This window comes from Eptesicus fuscus, chromosome 16, assembly GCF_027574615.1.
Source record: "Eptesicus fuscus isolate TK198812 chromosome 16, DD_ASM_mEF_20220401, whole genome shotgun sequence".
NCBI lineage: Eukaryota > Metazoa > Chordata > Mammalia > Chiroptera > Vespertilionidae > Eptesicus > Eptesicus fuscus.
In genome coordinates, this window is record NC_072488.1 from 5,894,331 (window position 1) to 5,919,715 (window position 25,385).

General features: G+C 46.5%; 1 protein-coding gene across 1 annotated transcript in view; it reads left to right on the plus strand.

Moving 5' to 3' along the window:
- The window catches only part of KCNS3 (potassium voltage-gated channel modifier subfamily S member 3), a 30,548-nt gene extending 10,552 nt beyond the window's left edge, over positions 1–19,996 (plus strand). Inside the window, exons 2-3 of the mRNA XM_008162392.3 lie at positions 10,235–10,421; positions 17,997–19,996. Of these exons, the coding sequence (XP_008160614.1) occupies positions 18,056–19,531 (1,476 nt within the window). The 5' untranslated portion in view covers positions 10,235–10,421; positions 17,997–18,055 and the 3' untranslated portion in view covers positions 19,532–19,996. The remainder of the gene's footprint in view (positions 1–10,234; positions 10,422–17,996) is intronic.
- Positions 19,997–25,385: the final 5,389 nt, after the last annotated feature.

The following is a 25,385-nucleotide window of genomic DNA, read 5'->3' on the forward strand; positions in this document are numbered from 1 at the left end:
TGGGGCAAAGTGATGTCACTGGCTTGTCCACGACTGTGGCTTGGAGGTCCTGGGGAGGTAAACAGTTACTCAGGTAGTTATTTTGGTCTGTTCCTTGATTCCTGAAATTCCTCAATCTTCCACATTCTCTATATTATATTTTAAGGTCAACAATGGAGAACGCTCTGGGAAAGTTGCATGGACTTGTTGGCCACGCCTCTGGCTGGGGAGAGCACACACATTTGCGGCCAGCAGATTGTATTCAGGCTGCAGATGGGTTTGATTCGGCTTACAGTATGAAAACATTAAAAGCAGTGGTTGACAACATGTAAAAAAATAGGGGGAGTTCCCATAAAGCTAAGAAGTGTGAACATTTTTACAAATTGGGAGATCCGACCACCGAAGCCCACAGGTAAGGGCCAGCAGGCCCCTTTAGCCGGCTGGTCGCTCCACTTGTCACCGTGGCCAGGTGTCCTCCTTTTTCATTGTGGGCCCCTGCCTGGCCCCTGCAGGTATTGCATTTTATGGCCAGATTTGAGGTTTGGGAAGAGGAAGCTGACTTTCACAGGAAACCAAAGAATGGGTCATGAGACAAGAGACCTCAGTAAAGTGTGTGGGATAGGGGAGTCCCGTGCACATGAGGAGTGTCCTTCAGGTTGGGCCACCTGGAGGTGCCCTTAGCTAAAACACTTAGTGGAGTATTAGGGCAGGAATTGTAGGAGGAGAAGGAAGAATGAGTGTAAAACATGATTTCAAGAAGCTGTGTTGCAAAGAGGAATTGGGGGATCTTTGATTTTTTTTTTTTTAATATTTTCACTTGATATTTTCCCCATTGATTTCTAGAGAGAGTGGAAGGGAGGGCGAAAGGGGAGAGAGAGAGAGAGAGAGAGAGGAGAGAGGTAGGGGAAATCATTGAAACATCGATGTGAGAGAGACACATTGATTGGTTGCCTCTTGCATGCTTCCCTACTGGGGTTAGGGAACCTGCAACCGAGGTACATGCCCTTGTCCTGGAATCAAACCTGTGACCCTTTGGTCCGTGGGCGGCCCTCTAACCACTGAGCAACCTGGCCAGGGCTGATTTTGCTAATTTTTAATCTGTGATTGACTTGAGCATATCTATATAAGGATGCATGTGATAGAAAATAGTACTTGCTTTTGTTGTCCTTGACTGACAGTTTATAACTACAAGAGGTCCAGTCTTAGCCTTGGTCGTTCTTATTAAAACAGAGCACTCCCAGGGTATAGAACAGAGTGAGGGGCCTTGTGTGTCTGGGAAGACAGCCTGCCAACTTCAGATCTTACCTGTGTTCAGTGCATGTTTGCTATTTTAATATGTAAGCAGCAGTGCTTTCGAGTGGATAATTCTACCTTTTTCACAGAAGCAGGATAAGTTGAGCAGAGCCCATGTGGGGATTTGTTATCTGCATCTCCTCATGCATTTGGACACTGTTCATCGCCTTTTATCACTGGCCAGGTGGGATCTGTGGGGTGAGCTTATCAACCAGCATCAGCTCCATTGCAGTCTGGGTTAGTGCTTTTATTAGTTTTATGCCACATGCCAACATTTCCATTTAGTTTTTTGTATTTGTTTTATGATATAGCTTGATCCAATAACTTATTATGTGTGAATGTGCATGTGCGTGTGTGTGTTAGAACGTATCTGTCTTGTCTTTGGTGCGGACTGTTTTTAGGAAGGGAAATCTGTATCTCCCTCTGCAGTGGCTGATAAAGAAGCTACTGTTCTTCTGTGGTGACTGCAATTTCATAAGCACATTTGCGATGATTTTTTTTTTCCTCCCAGTAAAACAGTGGACAAGAGAGAGATTAAAATTCAACATGAACTGGAAGCAGCCAATAGCTGTCCCTAACCCCAATCCTAACTATTATCAACAAACTAATCAATTCATTAATGAAGTCACCAAATAATTTTCAGAACATACTATGTGTCAGATAAGGTGCCAGGCACCGAGGATATGGTATTGCGTCAGATGGACAAACATCCCTGCCTACGTGGAGCTCATAGCTGAGTGGGGAAACACGCTGTACCCAAGAGAAAGAGATTAAGTATATGTCTGTAAGTGTATTTTAGGAATTGATAAACGCAAAGGGGAGAAAATAAAGCGAGGAAGGGGGATAGGAGTTTCAGCAGATTCACACGTACTCTGTTCTGTCCTTGGAACCTCTATCACCTCGGGTATTGCTGGTTGACAAGGTGTGGATGGGACGGACAGAGTCCTTGACATTCTAAGAAGAAATGATCTGTATAAATATCTCCAGATCATAGGGCTCCACCCTGGCCATCCCAGGCTTTCTAGTCCCCGTGTCTCTGCACATGATCATTTAAAGAAGTCTTTATTGTTGAAAGTATTACAGATGCCCCGCTTGACTTCTCCCCATTGACCCTCCCACCCTCCATCTGCACATGATCCTTCCACTCCTTGGAGAAGGGCCTCTGACTCTTACCTGTCTCCTTTACTTGTTCATATCTGACCGGACCCGCAGGGCTCAGCTCAAATGTCACCTGTTCATGTGGTTGTCTCTACGCCCCTGTCCTGGAGGGACCCTTTGCCTGCTCTGCACTTCTGCAGCACCTCTGGGTACCTTTCTTCATGGTACCCGAGTGTTCAGCCTTGTAGTGAGTGCTGTCATTTATTTACCTGCTCACCTTCCTATGAGCTCTTCTAAGTTCCTGCAGACTCTTGTTCTCCGTAGTCTCAGATCAGTGCCTGCCATAAAGCAGGTGTGAATGAACAGCAACGCCTGCGATTCCTACAAAGGACACAGGAGCACAGGGGCCGAAAAGTCACCTGCAGTTGTAACTTCCCTCAATGTCTAGCCCACGCCCCCTCCCCAAATCCTGACCAAGGCTGCTTAGCACCTTTTCTTTTTCCAAGTAGAAACAACTTTTCTCTCTTTTTAAAAGAATATATTTTTATTGATTTCAGAGAGAAAGGGAGAGGGAAAGAGAGACAGAAACATCAATGATGAGAGAGAATCATTGATCGGCTGCCTCCTGCATGCCCCCCACTGGGGATTAAGCCCACAACCTGGGCATGTGCCCGGGCCGGGAATCTAACAGTGACCTCCTGGTTCATTGGTTGATGCTCAACCACTGAGCCACGATGGCCGGACAATAACTGTTTTCTTAAGTGTTTTGCAATATCTGTAAAAATGTTCACATAATGCTGGGAGGTACAGAGAAAGCCACAGTCACCCCCAATTCCATCACCAGACAGAATGCATTTACCATTTTGGTGTATATTCTCATAGATTTTTTTTCCCTTGTATAAAGATCAGTCATATTTTATAAGGATCGCATCCTGCCATCCATTGTATTAATTCCTCTCTGTTTACTTAGCATGTCGTGACACTCTTTTCGTGTGCAGGCAAGCAGGGAGCACAGTGGTTGAGAGAGTGGCTTTAGAGCACTGTTCTTTGAATTCAAACCAGGAAGCTGTCACTGCCTAGCTGTTGACCCTGGAGAGATCGTTAACGTCTCTATTTACCAGTCTCCCCGTCTGTAAAAGGAGTGCAATAAAACGCTACCTGTATGAGGATTGTGAGGAGTGAGTGGCCTCAGACATGCAGACACCGGACAGGGCTGGCTCCATAGACAGGAGCTCCTGTATTATTATTTCAGCGTTTCCAGGGCCACAGTCTTCATTGCGTGGCCACCTCCTCGTCCGTGTAATCATTCCCGTACCGACGGACACGTCGGCAGCCTTTGGCTTTTTGCTCTTATGAATAATTAATGATGCAGTAAACATCCTTGTCACACATCCTTGCACACGGCCTGATTTATTTCCTCAGGATACAGTCCCAATGTGAACCGTGGGACTCTGTGACACACACTGCACCACAGGGTTCTCTGGAAGGTTTTCCTTAGCCGGTTCCCACCCCCATTATCCTGGCATGATATGTTTTCCCCTGCACCCTGGCAAGCTCCCCTTTATCACGGCCGTGCAGACGTTCGATGCATCAGCCACTGAAAACAGATGAGACTGAGCGCAGGGTCCGAAGCCCTTGGCGGGGGGGCTGATGTGCTGACAGTTTCCTGGCTGAGGCCAGAGCCCCTGCCTCGGGCCAGCCCTGCTCCTGGGGACTCCCCCAAAGTGGAGGGAGCCAGGGCTGGGCATTCCTTCCTGGGCCAGTGGAATGGCGGTGGTCACCGGGGCCACTAAGAGTGGCCGGAGCCCTGTGGACCCGTGGCGATGCCCATGCCGGGGCAGAGGCGCTGTGGTCTGCTTCCTCCTGGGAGGTGCACGTCCTTCCACAGGACTTTCTTCTGGAGCTTGTCTTTGGAGCTGATCGGTGACTCAGCAGCAGCCTGCTGGCTGGCTCCCTCTGCCCCCCTCCTTCCCCCCCCACCCACACACTGGGAGGTTGTCTAGGAACACAGCCCGGAGGAGAGGAAAGGGCTGTGGCAATTGATGCCCAGGCCTCCAGCCTGAGGGAGTTCTGGAATTCACTGGTTCTGGATGGCCGAGAGCAATAGAACGTATATTAACCTTTTACATGTGACTTAGAGGCTTTCCTTTGGAAAATTCTCTGCCTTTTCTCTCTGAAGACCGGAACTTGTAGAAATTCATTTTTGATCCTTGATTGTATTAGACCTGAGAAGTCTTTATTTTCTTCTTGTGACAGATCAATATTTTAAAAAATTATTATAAATTCAAGGATTTCTCATGTTTTAATGTACTCCTTAAAATTTGATAACTTGGAAATAGTAAGCAGTGCGGGGATATTCTTAGTAATCTGTCTGAATCACCCTGAAGGTGGCGTATTATTCTGATTGCCTTGCATTATAGGATTTAAATATAAGTACAATTTGCCCTGGCCGGTGGCTCAGTGGTTAGAGTGTCAGCCCTTGGACTGAAGGGTCTCGAGTTCAATTCCCGATCAAGGGCATGTACCTCAGTTGCAGGTTCACTCCCTGACCCCAGTCGGAGCATGTGTGGGAGGCAACCAGCCGATGTTTCTCTCTCTCTCTCTCTCTCTCTCTCTCTCTCTCTCCCCCTCCATCCCTTCCACGCTCTCTGAAAGCAATGGAAAAAATATCCTCAGGTAGGATTAACAAAATAAACAAATAAATATAAGTACACTTTTTCTGGCACACTAACTCCAATTATGGTGGTCTCACGTGATTCTTTCCTTTTATTTAAGCAAAACCCTGGACCATAATTTCCACAATTCTCATTAGTTAAGCAAGATACAGGTCGGGTTGAATCTCCCCTTTCATTCTGATGGCTATTCCTTCATTTCCGATTTATTGGGAATTGGCCTGTGATGGCCGAATAGTGGCAAGACTACAAAACAGACATGTGCTTGCGTTTTTCCTGGGACCTCAGTGAGTTCCCCAAGCTCAGAGCTTTGGGGAGCAGTGGGCTCAGCCAGAGCCGACCCTCTGCAGGCAGCCGGGGCAGGCCACGCCCTTGAAACTGTCTTAGTGCGAGTGTGTCTTCCTGGCAAAGACACTGTTAGCAAATACAGGACAGCCTCTCAGAGAAAACCACTAACCTTTACTCTAGACTCAGATCGCATGGAGCATGCTTTGAGCTTCAACAAAAGGTTAACCTTGCTTTTATCTTTCTTCGTTTGCCAACTTTTGCTTGTCTGACACCAGATATGCCACAACTGAACTCTGAAAGGACAAGCATGTTGCAGGAGGGGGGTGGGCGCGGTATCCCCAGCCCCTGTCAGCAGCCAAAATATTGGGACAATCTGTGGTTCAGAGCTTTCTGAACTTACAGCTTCCAAACACATGTCTGCGGTCTTCTTACTCTAGAGCAGTGGTTTGAAATGGGGGATGATTTTGCCCTTCAGGGGACCTTGGACAATGTCACAACCCTTGGGGACGGGGAGGAGATGTGGTGCCCTGTGTAGAGGCGAGGGATGCTGCTAACCATCCTACAGGGCATAGGGCGGCCCCTCCAAGAGAGAACCACATGGCTTCAACATGCCCACGGTGCCGAGGTGGAGAAACCGTACTGTGGATGCGTGCCAGACCAGGGTGTCTCCAGGGACGCTGGCTGGCTGCCAGGAGGGGGCTCCCAGGTGCCATTTACTTGGAAACTTGGCACAGGTCAGGGTTGGGCGCTCTCTCAGCCTTGCAACTCCGGAAACTCACTTACCAGGGTCCCAGAGCCGATCAGACTCTCAGAAATGGACTTGCATGGAAACCCACAGGACACTGAGCACGAGAACTTTCCCACCTTCTGAGGTCCCACTAGTCAACAGAACTAGGGCACTTGTGTTGGCTGCAAGCTCATACACTCCCCGGTGGCAAGTGCCAGGGAACTGAAATTGCCCGGAGGAGTCTCCGGGACCCTGGAATCAGACGAGGGAGATTTGGGGGTAGAATCATACCCGAAACCCTGAGGTCTGGCAACTTAAAACTCAACTCAAGATGAACTCATCGCGATAGCACTCTTTAGAAAGTGCCCGGATGGGTCTTGGCAATCAACTTTGATCTTTGGTATTTTCCTCCTTTTCTTCCATTCCGACCAGCTGCCTTTCATGACCCATATTGATTCTTTAAAAAAAAAAAAAAAAAGTTGATTTCAGAGAGGAAGGGAGAGAGAGTGATAGAAACAGCCATGACGAGAGAGAATCATTGATCAACTGCCTCCTGCATGCTGCCTTCTGGGGAACGAGCCCGCAACCGGGGCATAGGCCCTTGACCGGAATCGAACCCAGGACCCTCAGTCCGCAGGCCGACACTCTATCCACTGAGCCAAACCGGCCAGGGTCCATATTGATTCTTTTAATTAATCTACTCTAGTCTGGCCAGCTTGGCGGAGAGGAATCGGTTCAATAAAAACGTGTCAGGCACCATGGTGTACGAGGGATCATTCATAGGAAGATCGATATTAGGACACGGTCCCTAACTGGAGGCTTTCTCAGCCTAGTGGGTGGCACCGAGGTGACAACATTCTAGAAGGATGTGAGCGGGGCAGTGACAGGGCCACTCAGGATTCTGTGCAGGCACAGAGGCCACATGTAACGTCACTTGCAGTGTCTGCTTTCATCTCTCAGGCACTGATGTTAGTTGAAGCTTTGACGGGCAACCTTATTGCTGTGATTCTGAGACCTCTAGGGGGTCATTACCCTCCTATGTCCTGTCTGCTTGTCCGCTTGATATTCCTCGTTCTGTTGCAAGATCGGATGGCAGGTCTCTGGGTGATGGAAGAGTCCAGCATGCCGCCGGCTCCTCACCTTTCCCCTCTCAATCACGGAGGCGGTCGTCTGGTCCATTCTGAACGCTGTAATCAGCCCGCCAGGAAAGAGAGCCGCGCTGGAGGAAGGTGCACAGCTGAGGAGGAGAGTTTCCCCTTCAGTGTGCAGAGGGGGATTCTGGGGAGACTAGCAACACTGCGTGAAGCTGATGGGTTTTGCCAGGATCCTGATGAATCGCTCAGCAAAGTCAACACCTGCTTATGTGCTGGGTCACAAGCGATACTCGCTTCTTTTGATCAGCTGCACACGGAGAGGCATGGGCGGGACACAGAGAGACAGGAGCCCGTGGCGGGCTGTGAAGCAGGAAGGGGAGAATGGATGGGATGTGCACATTTTCCTGCTCCAGAGCCTGCTGTGTGGGGGCCTGTTCTGCCCACTCCTCTCCATCCTCCCCGAACCCGCCCCAACAGCTACAGGTGGGCCTTGCTTTTCTGCACTAATTGCAATCAGGCAGACCTGCCTGCCTGCTTCCTGGCTCTGGCCCTCATTAGATGTGGGCTCTGGGCAGACGGCTTCTCTGAGCCTTCACGTCCCACCTATGACATTGGGAATAACAGCGTTTACCACTTACAGTGGTTAAGTTCAGAGGTGACCTGCGTGAAACCCCTGGCTGGTTCCTGGCATGCTGTGGGGACTCAGAAAATGCTGGGTATCATTTTCTGTGAGGAGGTTGCACTTAGAATGTGAATGCCCTAAGAGAGATGTGAATGACATATATTCACACCTAAAGGTGTTGACCTAAAGGTATACACTTCCCCCCAAAATCCAGTTTTTTTGTTTTGTTTTGTTTTTACAGGAATCATAGTGATGGAAAATGGGCAAGGCATAAGAATTCTGAGTTTTGCCCTGGTTCACTGGTTGGAGCATCGGCCCATGCACCGAAGGGCTGTGGGTTCAATTCCTGGTCAAGGGCAGTTACCTCAGTTGTGGGTTCACTCCCCGCACCGTGTTGGGCGCGTGCAGGAGGCAACCAGTCGATGTATCTCTCTCACATTGATGTTTCTCTCTCCCTCTCTCTCTCTCCCTCCTTTCCTTCCTCCTTCCCTCCCTTCCACTATCTCTCTGAAAAGCAATGGGAAAAATATCCTCAGGTGAGGATTAACAACAAGAAACCATTCTGAGTTTTGGGGGGAGGGAGAGAGAAAGGGACAGCCTGGGATGCCATGTATTCACCAGGCATTGACAGAGGGCCCACCAGGTACCCATTTCTGTAAAAAAGATAAACTTGGCCAACCTCACAGTCTGTCTGTCCCTGGCCCAGCCCTGTCCCTCTGTGAGGAGCTGGTGCCCAGCAGTGCTTGGGGTTTCTTAGAAGTGTTCAACAGCCTAAGTACTTTGTTAATTCTTTATTTCGGTTAATTTTACTTTCCCTTAACATGTGCTACATTTGGAAAGAAGTCTGATAGGGACAGGAGGACTGTCTGTCTTAGAAGGCCCAGCAGCATTTCTGCATTTTATGTGAATGCAAGTATCTGAGGCTGACTCAATGACAAGCTGCTGGGAGGAGGAGGAGGAGGAGGAGGAGGAAAAGGAAGAGGAGGAAGAGGAGGAGGAGAAGGGAGGAGGAGGAGGAGGAGTTGGAGGAGGAGGAAGAGGAAGAGGAGGAGGAAGAGGAAGAGAAGGAGGAGGAAGAGGAAGAGGAGGAGGAGGAGGAGGAGGGGAAAGAGGAAGAGGAGGAGGAGGAGGAGGAGGGGAGAAGGAGAGGAGGAGGAGGAGAGGAGGAGAATTATTTTAGCTCCTGGGTCGATTTTATTTATCCCAGCTGAGATTTCTCTACCTCGTCTGTCAAGAACCCTATCTCAGAAGTTCAGTTTGGGAGGAGCTGCATTTTTTCTGGGATCCTCTCTCTTAGCAACTCTCTTAGAGGTGGGAATCATGGAAGGATTGCCTGCCCATTGTTTGCTGGGACCAACCTGGAAACTGTTCGTGATGTTGTCAGGACACCTTCATTGTTTAATGTGCGGTTTTGGGCCAGTGGGCTCCTGGGGTGGGGAGGGCGGGCTCTGAATCTTGTTTGTAATCCCAGTGGCTGGCTGATGCCCGCAGATCTTAAATGATAAGGACTGCTTGCTCAATGACGGACATTGCCAGAGGCACTTTTCAGTCTCTTTCTGAAGCTCAGAATCAATCTTTCCTTCTTCCTCCCCAAACCCACACCTTTGGACCTGGCATTGATTGGAAAGCATGAAAATCAATGGATGGATGCTTAGATACTAATATAAAGCTGTGGGAATGTGTCCACATGAGGCAAGGCTTACCTTTTTGGGAACTGCAGTTTTTCGGCTTGCTTATTTATTTTTCAGAGAGAGAATGGAAATTTGTGCTTTTATTTGTTTTGATACAAACTTAATTCTCCCTCCATATACATCCCCCACATGCACAGACACGCACACAAGCATGCAGACACGCATGCATACACCCATGCATGAACCAGAGGACTCTGACCCAGCACGTACAGTCATTTCTAATCTGTGAAATATAACAGTGAAAAAATAAAGCAAAATCGAATTTGGCCAGCCTCTGAAACCTATTGATTTTAAATTAGAGCAGGAGTGTTAATTCTGTTAGGGCAGTCACACTCAGAACTCGGTCTTGGAAATGAATTAAAATGTATTCATTAGAGATTTGCCAGTATATCCTTGATGAATCAGCTGGGAAAACAACCCTCCTCGAAGAAACTGTGTGGGAGCTGAGTGACCGCGGTCCTAATTCTAGCGCTTTATTTTGTTGGCCTTGGGGTCCCTGGAGATGCCCCAAGCGTCCACTATTGTCAGGATCTGAGAGTCCTTAAGCCTGAGAGTGGTTGTAAATCCTGAGGCTTGAGCGGATGCCTCGTGGTCCATGAGTCCAGTGGGAGTGATGGTTCCATGGCGGGAAAAGACTGCCCCTTCCCTGAGAGATAAGTGGGGTCTGAGACAGGGGCTAACCACCCTTGTGCCGAGTGTGAGATAGAATGTCTTGTCTTGGGTGTGTTTCCTCCCTGGACTTACAGCTTGATCGATGGTTTCCTCTGCAGGTGAGAGCGACTTCCTGGCGGCTGCTGTGCACAACCGGAGAGCAGGATTCTTCTCTTCTTTGTGGCCACTAAATGCCTCTGCGCACCACACATTGCAGTGGGGGAAGAAGGGAGGAGCTTCTTGGATGACGATGGACATCCCACTGGCCAGGATGAGGGCAGAGTGTGTGACATCAACACCACAAGGGTAAGAGTTCCTCTCCCGCATGATATTTTCTCTGGCACCATTATCTGTCAAAGGGAGGGGAGAACGAACCTTCCAGTACATGACACAAATGCAGGTCGCACACCAGGCAGACCATGTAGATTGTGCAATCCCTGGGCAGTGGGGCAGGTGACGAAGGAGGAAGGGAGAGCATCCGCCAGGAAGGATTAGGTTGAAGTTGTATCGGGGGATGCGTAGGCCAACCCGGGAAGATTCCGTGTTCACATTGCCCCTCTCCCCCCACTTTTGACATTTGTAGTTCAGACTTAACCTTTTGCACTCGGATGTTGAGGGTGACTCGACACGGTTAGCATCGGTAGCAGCTCGTATGTCGAATTGTATTGAATGTATCAATAATTTGAAATATGAAAAAACCCAAATAAATAAGTTTGTATGAAAAGAAACTCCAGTTTTTTATTCTACTGCCGCGCTTTGTAAAACCTGGGGTATTTAAAAAATTAAATCCCGAGTAGAATAAAGGAATCGAGAAAAAAAGCAAGCGAGTGCAAAGGGTTAAGGGAGTAACACGACTGTTTTTGTGACAAGATTTCGTTTGTGTCCATTTGAGTCGGTTTAGCTTAAAATGGGTGCCGGGGAGCTGGGGTGGGTAAGAGTCTGGCTCAGGTCACAGGTTGGGGACCTATAGGAAGTATGTGGCCCAGGGACACATTTTCATCTGAGCCATGTAATGTTGCAAACATGGTGGATCAATTCTAATGAAACTTGAGCTATCCCACATGGAAAGCAGGATTTCCGGCTTCTCCCGGAACACCAGAGGCACCCCTGCACTGGCCCTCTCTTCCCACAGAGAACTCAGGCGCTGGGTAGCCTCTGCCTCTTCAAAGAGTGTGGACAGCTCACCACAGTCCCCAACCAACCCACTTCATTTGGTGAACTGACTTGTTTGGCCACTGGAGGCTTTTCATTTCACCATGCCTGGTTTGATCATTCTGTTAAGTTGGGGGGGAACTATTACTTTGGCCTAAGTGTATTCAGGTTCTCAGGAACTCCCTCACCTGGACACCAGTGTCACCCACCACTAGGGCCATTTGTATGTGGGTTCCTCCACGTGATGTGACTTATTTGGAAACTTGATGGGGTACCTACTGCAGAGGTAAGGCTCCCCTCTTGTGGAAAAGTCCCAAGTTTTCCTGTTTCTGGTTAAAAATATTTTGTCTGTGATTCTTTGCTATTTACACATAGGACCGATTTCTGCCTACTTGGCTCGTGAAATCAGCTGTCTGAGCAATCCTCTGCTTGGAGATTAGCTGTGTGCATTACAGGGACCCCTGGAGTTCCCAGAGGGGAGCAGCCTCATTAAATAGAGCTCATTCATTAGGGAATAAATGCAACTCACTCATTCCCTCTGGGCCAGGCAGAAGGAGCAAGAAAGGGGAGGAGTAGGGACAGGAAGGGGACGGTAGAGGTACTCTTACCTCCATCTCTTATTTTTGGAGTAAGATTTCATATGTATCTTGTGTTTTGTTTTCAGAAGACTTGCATTTATCATTGTACCATCAAAGTGTGTCTGTCACCTTTTATAGATCAAGAATCTACCCTCCCAAAGTCATGTAGCTGGCAAATAGCAACTCAAATTCAAGTTTTCCGAGTCCTAGCCTTTTACTCTTTTCTTTAGTTCAGCATGGATTAGGGGACCCAGTGCATTCATTTCATTCAGTTCAACATATGAAAGTTGGGTTTCGGTTATGAATATTCTGGAATAGGGTGACCTGGGGCTCCGGTGAGTACTTGGACCTGTGCCAGTGGTGTCTTGCCAGCTATGTGCATGCTGTCAAAACAGGTCAGAGGTGGAACAGACCTACGAGGTCCCTTTCCTTGCTGTCTACTTGGCCAGTGGGACCCACGTTCTCTCCAGGCTTCCTCACTGGGCTGGGCTGAGCTACTTGGAAGGTTACTGGAGGGATGGCTCCATGTCAAAGCTTCAGGGTGTCCCGAGAACTCTGGTCCCTGGAAACAGACTCAAATCCTTAAGACTCTTTGAAATTTCGTGTGTTCTGTGCTCTGGCTCTGGGCATGTGTTTCTAGGTGTCTCATAAAGAGCTATTTCTTTTTCAGAATTGCACTATGTTAGCTGTAGTAAAAACACTGCTTGATGAAGGCCTGAACCAAGGACCACTAGCATCTTCATTTCCAAGTTCACAGACAGGGTGGACTATGTAACCCCATTGACATTTTGTGTGTTCTTCTTTGGCCCAAACATTGACTCCTGATGTTCTCTTCCATTTACATGTAACCCATGCCAGTACACCGTGGTCTCATTATAAGAGAAGGTCATTGCTGGGGAGGGTGCCTGGTGTGATGGGAGTACTCAATCCATGGGTGTAGATGAAAGGAATAATGTAGATTTTGGAAGAGTGGACAGAAAGAGAAGTTAATATGACCTACCCTTTTAAAAGACATAAATGTTTTAAAAAAATTAATAGAATAAAATGCAGCTTGTTTAGAAGGATGTGCCAAAAAAAAGATGGCAGTATCAATGCAGAAAAATGCCCCCCTTTTTTTCTTTGATGAAAGGACTAATGTAGATTTTGGAAGAGTGGGAAGAAAAAGGAATCTAGGTTTCCATTTCCTTCTATAAAATTGACTTTATAAAGTGGTTTTACCCAATTAAAAACTGGCTTGGATTTGTTATACTTGTGTTACTTTTCTGAGCAAAGCAAGTGCATGTCAAAGCCACTGATGCACACGTGTGCATACAGATGTGTCAGCCTGGAATATACCCAGTTTTGAGAGTACTCTTCAAGTGAGTTTGAGAGCAAGAAGTGGAGAAAGAGGTATGAGGTTAATGGCTTTGAAAAGGCTATGCAGGTATCACTTGGAGAGAAGTGGACCGATGCAGTTTTTCTTTTAAGCTCCCAGTAATTATCTTGGACCTTTGACATCTTTGTCTTTCTTTCTCATTGTACAAACACCAAGAGGCACAAGGTGATCAAATACAGTCTATAGTGTCCTCGGCACAGGTGATTTGGATTGGCAGTAGCAGGGGCCTTAACCTCTTCTTGAGGAAGAGAATCAAAGTAATTGCTTCTTCGACCTTGTGTCCAAATGCCTTCCGCATCCACAGATGTCCCCGATTGAGACCCTGTGTGCCCTTGGCATGCTAGTGACAAAAATCCCGTACCAAAGAGTATGGCGTTCTTTAATAAGGGTGACCAATAAAATATGTAAATTCAAAGATCACCCAGTCCCTCCTTCCTCCCACTTTATGAAAAAGAAATTAAATACTCATTTTTGAGGCAAAGTGGAGAGTCTGTCCCATAAAAGCTGGATAATGTTGCCTAAACTCTGAGCCTCAGGATTCCCTATTTGCAACATGGGGGTGTAAGATCTTAGGATTGTTGGAGAATTACAAGAAACGATTCATTCATTCAGTAATACTGTGTCCAGGCACTGCACAAATTGCTGGGAATTGAAGGGTGAAAAGTAGTGTATAAGCCCCTCGGTACTTGGCCTTGGCCTTGATAGTATCCTTTGAAGCATAGTATTTTTAATTTTGATGAAGTCAGTTATCTATTTTTCTTATATTCATTGTGGTTTTGGTATCATATCTAAAAAGGTATTACCTAATCCAAGTTCAGGAAAATTTAAAAGTTTTCTTATGAAAGTTTTTGGTTTTGACACCTGCATTTAGGTCTTTGATCCATTTTAAGTTAATTTTTTTGTATACGGTGTGAGGTAGACATCCATTCTTGTGCACATGGCTATCCAATTGTCTCAATATCATTTATTGAAAAGATTGGATGTCTTGACATTCATGTATAAAATCAGTTGACCACAGATATGGACTCATTTCTGGATTCTAATTCTGTTGCCTTGATCTACCTGACTGTCCTATGCCAGTACAACCCTTCTTGACACTATAGTTTTGTACCTTCTAAATTTGTTCTTCTTTTTCAAGATCATTTGGCTATTCTGGGTCCTTTGCATTTCCATCTGAATTTTAGAAATAGCTTGCAAATTTTTTTTAAAAAAGGGATTGTGTTGAATCTATAGATTAATTTGGGAGAATCTTAACCATTATAACAATAGTAAATCTTCCAATCTATGAAAATGGAATGTCTTTCCATTTATTTATGTCTTCTTTAATTTATTTCAATAATATTTTGTAGTTTTAATTTGTAAAAATTTGCATCACTTAAAAAAAATTATTCCTGCCCTAACCGGTTTGGCTCAGTGGATAGAGCATCGGCCTTTTTAATGTTGCTTATGGCAACATTTGTATGTTTTTTCCATACAATTTTTTACTATTATGTAATAAGTTTTATTTATTTTGTTATTTTTTTCTATATTTTGAGTCAGAATTAGAACAGTTTTACATACCTACAGAGAATTGACTTATTTTTATTTAGTATGTGTATAGTTTACTGTATACACACATGTGTATATATCTTTATGTATATACCTTCCTATATAAACCTATATTTACTATTTATACACATATAAATAACAATATATAAGTAATATGTATACAAATAATAAATACATAAATAATACATAAACAGCTATAGATGACCTTTGAGCTAGAAAATGTTTTCTGAATAGAAGTAAATGATTGGCTGTTAAATAAATGCTGGCCGGAATATAGGAATCTTGGAAGTAATGATGTTCAGAATCTGCTATTCTTGATGACACTTTGAACATGTGAGCCAGCATGCTGTTCAGAGCGTGAGGGTGGGCATAAGCACCTCTGGCTTGAAGCTTCTGCTCTAACCCTTAGTAGCTGCATGATGCCCATTCAACTCTTTAAAATTCTACAAAATTCCACGGTAGTTGTGAGGAGCAAATGATGACAGGAATGTTTGCCTTTGCGAGGGGCTGTGGGCATGTAAGGGAACCTTCCTACAGTGTGGAAAGGTGGGAACTCCTTCTTCCCTGCCCCGTCACCTGCTGTGGGTGCTGTGGGTGCTGTGGGTGCTGTGGGACACACAGCCAAGGAAACCGCCACTGCACTCTGGCCACTGTGACTTGGAGAGGCTCAGCTTGCCCTCTGAGCTGAAGCGTTTGAGCTGATCCAGAGAGGTGTTCCTTTTTGTCTTTGGAAAGCCCCACAGAAAGAAACCTTTGCTTTTAGGGTGTGTGTGGCTCTTATGATTAGAGTTTGTGGAATGAAGGGACCTCGTAATGAGCTTTTACACTGGCCTGGAGTGAATAAAAAGCAAGGAGGACAGGCAAGAAGAGATTTTATGGGTGATAACAGTGTTCTTTAGAGAAGTGACTGCAGGACGATTGGGAAATGGATTGCATACCCAAGGATTATGAGACCGACTTATGCAGATAGTATCATGAAGGCAGACTCTGGCTTTCGAGCGCTGGGGCTTTTCAGGAGAGCCAAGGAGATGAAAAGCAATCCACCAGAAGATAACATCCATTAAAGTCTTAGTGCCGGCTTAGCCTACGCTAGCTCCTTGGAGCGTGTCACTCCTATACTTGCCATGAGCTTAAGCCTGCTTTCAGAGAGATGAAGTTCCACAAATATTTGGACCAAGCCATTAGCTCTGATTTAGGTTCTTCAAAGAGATATCTAACTAAAAATAGAAAGCAGAGGTGGGGAAAATATCATGTCTTTTGAAGAGGTCAGCAAATCTATTCAGTGGTGTGTCAGGCCATGCTGTGGTCTCTGGTTTCATGGGAGCACATAGATGGTGTCCCGGGAGAAAATGCCCGTGTCTTCCTGATGACCGTAGGCTTCCTGCGGGGGTGGATGACAGAAGGCCATGTCCTCTGGTGTGTACTTTTCCGAGGGGAAAGCACTTGTCTTCCCAACAGCCTTGGCTCTCTGTAAACATAGGGGGTAAAAAAATTCTTTTCTGGGCCGGCTATCATTGCTCAGTGGTTGAGCATCGACCTATGGACCAGGAGGTCATGGTTCGATTCCCAGTCAGGCCAAATGCCCAGGTTGTGGGCTCGATCCCCAGTGTGGGGCATGCAGGAGGCAGCTGATCAATGATTCTCTCTCATCGTTGATGTTTCTCTCTCTCCCTCACCTTTCCTCGCTGAAATCAATAAAAAAATTATTAAAAAAAAAGAAATTCCTTTCTAACAGTTTCCTCCTCTGATGATGTCACCATCCACTCACTTATGCAGAGTAGAAAGCACACCCTCCTTTAGCCTTTCAGCTTCCTTGTCCCTTCTTTCCAGTCAATCACGAAGAACTCAGTCCTATAAATGTTATAAACTTTGCTTTAATTTGTCACTTCCTTTTTTACACACCACTGCTGTCTGAGTTTGGGTCCTCTCACCTCCTTCCTGTTCTCTTGCAGTCCTGTCTCCTTGGCCCCAGCCTGTCTCCCGCAATCTTCCACCCTGAGACAGTGGGGTCTTCCTAAGTCACAGTCACAAATACAACCACGTCCACTCACTGATTAAGATTGTTTGGTGGTCTTGCCTACAGATCTTTAGATGGTTGTACAGCATCATTTCGTTCAATGTCATTTTGTTACTGCTTTGATCAGATGCCATGGGAACTTAACTCATGCTTCTATCAATTTAGCCTGTGGTAAAATTGGTTTTGTTATATGTTGTTTCACTTAGTGTTACAGAACCTATCAACAACATAAGTGAGGACTTACCTATGCACAAAGTGGCTTTTGCATACACTTTGGTGCCTGGTGTCCGGAATTCCCTTTTCCCCTGTTGCTCAGCTCATATGACAATCTCCTGTCTCTGTTGTATCTGCATCATCTGTTCTGAGGAAACATCATTGTATTGGATGATGCTCAAAATCTATTATTTTCTCTCTGAGAAATGGGTCTGGTCCATTCTGGTTAGTGTCAGGACTAAACACAGGCTGTATGTACTGGGCCATAGACTTGGGTGCCATAGACTGGGAGTGTGTGGGAGACGGTCTGTGAGCGGCCGGAGGAGGTAGGAGAGTGTTTGTGTCAGGCAACTGATAGTGCAATTAACTTAAAAAGGTTTCTTCCCTGGTGGGTACACCTGAAACACCATCCCATGAAGTGTAACGATACCGTTAAGATATAGGGTACTTAAGGACAGGGAGATAATTATATCCTCTTGACTGTCCACTCCAAGCATAGGGAACAGGGCTTTCTCTTAAAGGAGTGAGTCATTGGAACAGAAGGGGAAGCCTACCTCTTTGGTGAGAGCGGAGCTGAGCCCCTAGTGATGTGTGGGTTGGGGGCAAGGTGCAGAGCAGAGGAGGGGGAGCTGTTTCTGAGGGTGCATGACCGAGCCCCGGGGACCAGGAGCGATGAGCTACAAGCTGGATGGCACTAGCCTATCCCATCGGCACTGAGCATTCCCAAACGCGGCGCCTCCTGGTTGAGACTGGAGATGCTTGTATCGTGTAAGTGATCCAAAATGCATTGCTTTTTTGGGGGAGGGTGGAAGGTACATTTTTTAAATAGAGAAATAAGAAATAAAAATGATATGGTCGACTTTTCTTTTTCCTAAAATATGGGTTTATGAACCCCAGGCTTTGGGCCTTTAATGTGGCCCGTCCTGGAAAGGGCAGGTTATAGACAAGCTTGGCCAGGCTTGAGGGGCAGCGCTAATGCCTTCTTGTGCTCCTTCCAGGTGCAGCGTGACCTGCCTCGTCTCCCTGCCCAGCCAGCTCTCTGCCTCCTGCATCCACCATGGTTTTTGGTGAGTTCTTCCATCGCCCTGGACCAGACGAGGAACTTGTCAACTTGAACGTGGGGGGCTTTAAGCAGTCCGTGGACCAGAGCACCCTCCTGCGCTTTCCACACACCAGACTTGGAAAGCTGCTCACCTGCCACTCGGAAGAGGCCATTCTGGAGCTGTGTGATGACTACAGCGTGGCCGACAAAGAGTACTATTTCGATCGGAACCCCTCCTTGTTCCAATATGTGTTGAATTTTTACTACACGGGGAAGCTGCACGTCATGGAGGAGCTGTGCGTGTTCTCCTTCTGCCAGGAGATCGAGTACTGGGGCATCAATGAGCTCTTCATCGACTCCTGCTGCAGCAATCGCTACCAGGAGCGCAAGGAGGAGACCCACGAGAAGGACTGGGACCAGAAAAGCAACGATGTGAGTACCGACTCCTCCTTTGAAGAGTCGTCTCTGTTCGAGAAGGAGCTGGAGAAGTTTGACAAGCTGCGATTTGGCCAGCTCCGGAAGAAGATCTGGATTCGCATGGAAAACCCAGCCTCCTGCCTGTCTGCCAAGCTCATCGCCATCTCTTCCCTGAGCGTGGTGCTGGCCTCCATCGTGGCCATGTGTATCCACAGCATGTCCGAGTTCCAGAACGAGGACGGGGAGGTGGATGACCCTGTGCTGGAAGGGGTGGAGATCGCGTGCATCGCTTGGTTCACCAGCGAGCTTGCCATCCGGCTGATGGCTGCGCCCTGTCAAAAGAAATTCTGGAAACACCCTCTGAACATCATCGACTTTGTGTCCATTATTCCCTTCTATGCCACGTTGGCTGTAGACACCAAGGAGGAAGAGAGCGAGGACATCGAGAACATGGGCAAGGTGGTCCAGATCCTCAGGCTGATGAGGATTTTCCGAATTCTCAAGCTTGCCCGGCACTCAGTAGGACTTCGGTCTCTAGGTGCCACGCTGAGGCACAGCTACCACGAAGTTGGGCTGCTGCTGCTCTTCCTCTCAGTGGGCATTTCCATCTTCTCCGTGCTCATCTACTCTGTGGAGAAAGACGACGACACGTCCAGCCTCACCAGCATCCCCATCTGCTGGTGGTGGGCCACCATCAGCATGACGACTGTGGGCTATGGAGACACCCACCCCGTCACCGTGCCCGGGAAGCTCATCGCCAGCACGTGCATCATCTGTGGCATCTTGGTGGTGGCCCTGCCCATCACCATCATCTTCAACAAATTCTCCAAGTACTACCAGAAGCAAAAGGACATTGACGTGGACCCGTGCAGTGAGGACCCGCAGGAGAAGGGTCACGAGCTCCCTTACTTTAACATACGGGACATTTATGCGCAGCGGATGCACGCCTTCATCAGCAGTCTCTCTCCGGTGGGAATTGTGGTGGGCGATCCTGACTCCACAGACGCCTCCAGCATTGAAGATGAGGAGGATGTTTATAACGTGGCACCCTTGGAGAATTGCACAGCCAAATGAGCAGGGGCCTTTGTGCCTGTCTCTTGTGTCCCTTCGCGACGATAGGTTAACAGCTTTATCAACCTCAATGGGTTCGTTAAATTCATTTACTTCTCAGGGCGTACCTTTCAGCCATAGTTGGACATTCATTGCTCCGAAATGATAGAATCGCCTTTATTTTTCTCAGTGAAGTGAATTAAATGCCTTGTTCTGAAATTTATTTTTACAAGAGGGGAGTTGTGATATGCTTTTGGAAAAAAAACAAAAAGATAAGTGGGATTGGGTGGGATTTGTTGCTACGGCTTATGTATCATGCTGTGTTTGTCATTTACTCACATTGAGCTATCAGTTACTGACAAGTAGAATCAAAGGCCCAGCTGACTGAAGGCAACATGCATGTAAGATCCACAACATGAGACAATGCATGTAAATCCATGTTCACATTCTAGACATGGAAATTAGGAGCCTAATAAACTGCCTAATTCAGTATGGAGAATGTCTCGGTTGTATGTTTTTATGTCAAATGAGTACATTTCAATATGCCCAAAAGTGGCTCGGGAGGAAATGCTCTCTTGGGAGCCCCGAGAGTCCTTTCTGTTTGTTTTGAGTTTTGGATATACATCAACAATGGGCTAGTTTTTAAAAAAATATATTTTTATTGATTTCAGAGAGAGAAGGAGAGGGAGAGAGAGCGAGAGATAGAAACATCAATGATGAGAGAGACTCATTGATCGGCTGCCTCCTGTATACCCCACACCGGGGATGGATCCCACAACCCAGGCATGTGCCCTGATTGGGAATCAAACTTTGACCTCCTGGTTCATAGGTCGACCCTCCACCACCGAGTCACGCCTGGTTAGGTGGGTTCGTTATTTTTTGGTTCAAGAGGCTCTGCTTGGTGGTGGTCGGCAGGTAGAAGACAGTGTCTGTGATAAAACACACTGTCCAGTGTAAACTGACTACACACGACCATGTTTAGGACATAGTCAAATTGGCATCTATGAATGAAACATGGGCCCCTACAGATATGTTTCCAGTATATTCTACTGCTAAGATAAAATCTTGTCACCTGAAAATTATGCAGAGCAGAGTAAACCTCCACACTCACAGGCAGAGATGCATTCAGTTACTGGAAGGAAGAAATGTACAAACACACACATGTGATTCACTACGCCCAGAGGAGTGAAACTTAAATCACTGGAAAAAGCTATGCCAGTATCTACAGAATGAGCCAACGTTTAAAAATAGCTTTAGAGACAGCAATGTCTGCATCTTATGTAAAACTGCTCATAACAAAAGAAGACATACAGACTCATTTCCAGGGCAGTGATAGCAATTCCAACCATGCGGAGAGAATGCCGCCGAAGCCTCGATTTCGGAGCTGTACGGTGACCCTAACTCATGCTGTCAGGCTGGGTTCTTTGCCCGAGATCTTTGGAACGGAAGAGCCACGTGGATTTCTTATCCACCTTTTTATGTTTGCAGATGCGTTTCATTGAAAGGACGTAGTCTGTAGGTTATCTGATGAAGGCATCTGACTCATCACTCCTCTTAATGTTTCTGCGACTTCTGAGGTGGATATAACTGAACAGGGTTTATTGTCACTTTTGAATCTGGAGGCTTAGTGCATGAGTGTCATCCTTTTGCCCATTAAAAGAAACATTTCTTTCCCCACGAATGCCTTCGATGTTGGCAGAAATATAGTTTTGAAGCATAGCAATGGAATTGGGATCTGTTTTTATTAAAGACTCCAGTTAGTAGTGAAGTAACTAAGACTGCTTATGTAGTAATAATAACAGTAATGGGAATAATAAATAATAAAGTAGTGCCCTAGCTGGTTTGGCTCAGTGGCTAGAACACTGGCCTGTGACTGAAGGGTCCCCAGTTTGATTCTGGTCAAGGGCACATGCCCAGGATGTGGGCTTGATCCCAAGTAGAGGATGTGCAGGAGGCAGCCAATCAATGATTGTTTCTCATCATTGATATTTCTATCTCTCTCTGCCTCTCCCATCTTCTCTGAAATCAATAAAAAAATATAAAAAATAATAAAGTAGTAATAACAGCAACAGCAATAATAGTGAGATACCATGTAAGCGCTTTACCTATATAATCTCATTTATTCCTTACACTGTTCCCAGGACAAAGGGGTTATTACTGTCTCCATTTTAAGATCAGGAAACCGAGGTTCACAGGAAGAGGGGCTTGCTTATGGTCACACAGTGACGGATGGAATTGGGCTGAGACCTGGAGCGATTCTAGAGCCCAGGCCTTGACCACAGCACGGCGCTGCCTCGGGCTCTGCTGGGCTCGGGGTGGGTTTACGGACATTTCAGGACAGAGATCATCTGAAGACAAAGTGCAACAAACTGTCAGACTTTGTCTTTTCCTGTATGCAAGTCAAAGGGGAAAATGCTGGCTTAGGTACCTTTGCTCTCCTGACCCACAGCACAGACTGGTTTGTTTAAGCTGGGTTTTCTAGGATGTTCTTGACAACCGGAGCCGGCTCTGGCCCTTCCTTGGCCCAGCAGCAGACACAGTGGGAGAGCTAGAGCTGTAGTTCTATAAGAATCTAGGGATCTGGTGGGTTCTGAAGGTGAGCTTCCAAGCCTAGACCCTTCTACTGTGGGCGGTTGTGGTTGGAGCATATAGTTGTGGTATCAAGTATTGATTCCTGGAGGTGGCTTGCCAGAGCACTCAGCAGTGTGTGGAGAAGTGTCTTCCCTCGGGGTTTGGCCACCTGGAAATCCCTCCCTAGAACTTCCTCACCTCAGTTCCCACCTGATCTCCTGTCAGAGTCTCAGCAGTGTCATCAGGCTCTAGGGACAAAAAGCTGCAGTGTCTTCTTGTGTTATGCCTCTCTTACTTTCCTGCGATCCATGCAGCTCACCTATTTTCTTTCTTTATAAAAAATATTTATTGTTAAGATTATTACAGATGTCTCTCTTTCCCCCTCCCCATTGTCCCTCTCTACCCAGTTCCTGCCCTGCCCCAGGCCTTTGCCACCCTATTGTCTGTGTCCATAGGTAATGCATATATGTATATAAGATCTTTGGTTAATCTCTCCCTGCGCCACTCCCCCCCCCCCCACCTTCCTCCCTCTGAGAATTCTCAGTCTGTTCCATTTCTATGCCTCTGATTCTATTTTATTCACCAGTTTATTCTGTTCATTATATTTCTTATTCATTTATTTTTATATTCAATTGTTGATAGGTATGTATTTGTTGCCATTTTGTTGTTCATATTTTTTATCTTGTTCTTTTTCTTTTTCTCCCTCTTCTTAAAGAATACCCTTCAACATTTCATATAATACTGGTTTGGTTGTGATGAACTCCTTTAGCTTTTTCTTGTCTGTGAAACTCTTCATCTGACCTTCAATTCTAAATGATAGCTTTGCTGGGTAGAATAATCTTGGTTGTAGGTCCTTGCCATTCATCACTTTGAATATTTCTTGCCACTTCCTTCTGGCCTGCATAGTTTCTGTTGAGAAATCAGCTGACAGTCGTATGGGCATTCCCTTGTAGATAACTAACTGCTTTTCTCTTACTGCTTTTAAGATTCTCTCTTTATCTTTAGCCCATGTCTGCAGCCCGCGAACTGGATTTATTCCACTGGAGGAGGGAGCACGTGCTGTGGCATTTTAATGATGATGTGTCTTGGTGTGGTCCTCTTTGGGTTCCTTTTGCTTGGGACTCTCTGTGCTTCCTGGACTTGTAAGTCTATTTCTTTCAACAGGTAGGGGAAGTTTTCTGTCATTATTTCTTCAAATAGGTTTTCAATATCTTGCTCTCTCTCTTATTCTGGCACTCCCATAATGCAAATGTTGGTATGCTCAAAGTTATCCCAGAGGCTCCTTACACTATCTTCATATTTTTGGATTCTTTTTGCTTCCTCATATTTCAAATCATTGATTTGATTCTCAGAATTCTCTACTCTACTGTTGAATTCCTGTATATTATTCTTTATTTCAGTCAGTGTATGCTTAATTTCTGACTAGTCCTTTTCCATTTTTTTTTTGGAGGTTTCTAAGAAGATTCTTGAGTAACCTTATAACCATGGTTTTGAACTCTATATCCAGTAGTTTGTTTTCTTCTATTTCTTTCATTTGTGACATGTTTCTTTGTCTCTGCATTTTGGCTGAGTTTGTTTCTATGTATTGGGTAGAGCTGCTATGTCTCCTTGAGTTGGTAGAGTGGCCTTGTGTAGTTGGTGTTCTATATGGCCCAGTGGCTCAGCCTCCCCAGTCACCTGAGCTGGGCACTCTAGGTGCACCCCTTTGTGGGCTGTGAGCACAGTCCTATTGTAATTGAGACTTGATTGCTGTTCACATCACTGGGAGGAATTGACCTCCAGGCCAATTGGCTGTGAGAATGAGCTGTGACTACAGTGGGAGAACTGCTGTGCAGGAGACACCTCTATGGAGCAGGACTTGTTTCAGTGGGGCTTTGGTGCTCACTGAGTCTGTCCCTTGAGTGTGTCACTTATGGATGTGTAGAGTTGTAATCTGGTATGGTGTGACATTGATCACTGGGTACACTGGCTCTTGGGTCTCCAGGGAGGTGCAAAGTCAGCCACTGCCTGGGGCTACCCAGCAGGAACTACAGAGAGATCTGCAAATTCCTCCTCTTTGTATCAGGTTTGGAAGTGCCCAAATGAGGCCCAGCTATGAAGCAAGGCAGGCTGGTGCTTATGCCAGGTCTTGAGCCTTTTATGGATAGGTTTGGGGCTCCCTGACCCAGCTACAGCCTGAACAAGGATAGGACATTCAAATACAAAAGTTGCTGCACACAGCTTGAGTGGGGTTGTAAATTGGATGAGGTGGGGTCTTAGGGAATCAATGGGACAGAGCAAACAAATGATTGCCAGTCAGCCCTGTGACTGACCAACTGGGAAGATCCCAGCATAGGAACAATGATCCCTGTAAGCATTTCCATCTGGGAGAACGCCACCCCTGAGTTCATGCCCTGCTGCCAGATAATCCAGTTCCTCCTTGTATGTGTCTCTGTTCCCCAGAGCCTCACTCTGGTGCTGGTGCTCAGAGGAAGCGGGACCTTGTAAGTTCAGTTCATGGTGCCAGCCTTTTAAGAGGAACAGCTGGGTCTCCAGTAGCCTCCATGCCCCTAAGTCCCAATTCACACTGGTTTTTACAGCCTGTAGTTCTTACTTTTCCCAGCTCTGGGACCCTGGGCTGGGGGGTCTGGTGTGAGGCTGGGACCCCTTGCTCCTCCAGTGGTCTTTGCAGAGATGATCTTCTCGATTAAAAAAGTGGCACACGTGGGTGCCAGCCCACTCTGCTGCGCCTCTGCACCTCCTACCAGTCTCTGTGTGCTTTCTTCTTTACTTCTCTAGTGGTAGGACTTCCATTCAGCCAGCTTTCCAGCAGTTCTGGATGATGGTTATTCTGTATTTTAGTTGTAATTTTGATGTGGTTGTGGGAGGTGGTGAGTATAGGCATTCACCTACACCGCCATCTCAGGATCCTCAGGTCAATTTTCATTCTCCCTAGGTGAGATGGTGGGTTCCTTCCTATAAGTATTAGTTTCCTAGGGCTGCTGTGACAAGTTATCTGAAACATGATGGCTTAAAATAACAGAAATTTATCCCCTCACAGTTCCGGAGGACAGAAGTTTGAATGAAGTCTCAGGGGCTAAAAATAAGATGTTGCAGGGCTAGATCCTTTAAGAGGCTAGTGGGGTTGGAGAGGGGAAAACCCACTGGGTGCCTCTTCCAGCTCTGATGACTGTCTGCATTCCTTAGCTTGTGGATGCATCATTCCAATGTGCCTTCTCCTCTTCTGTGTCACACTTCTCTCTTCCTCACTCTTATAAGGACACTTGTGGTTACATTTAGGACCACTTGGATAACCCAGGGTGATCTC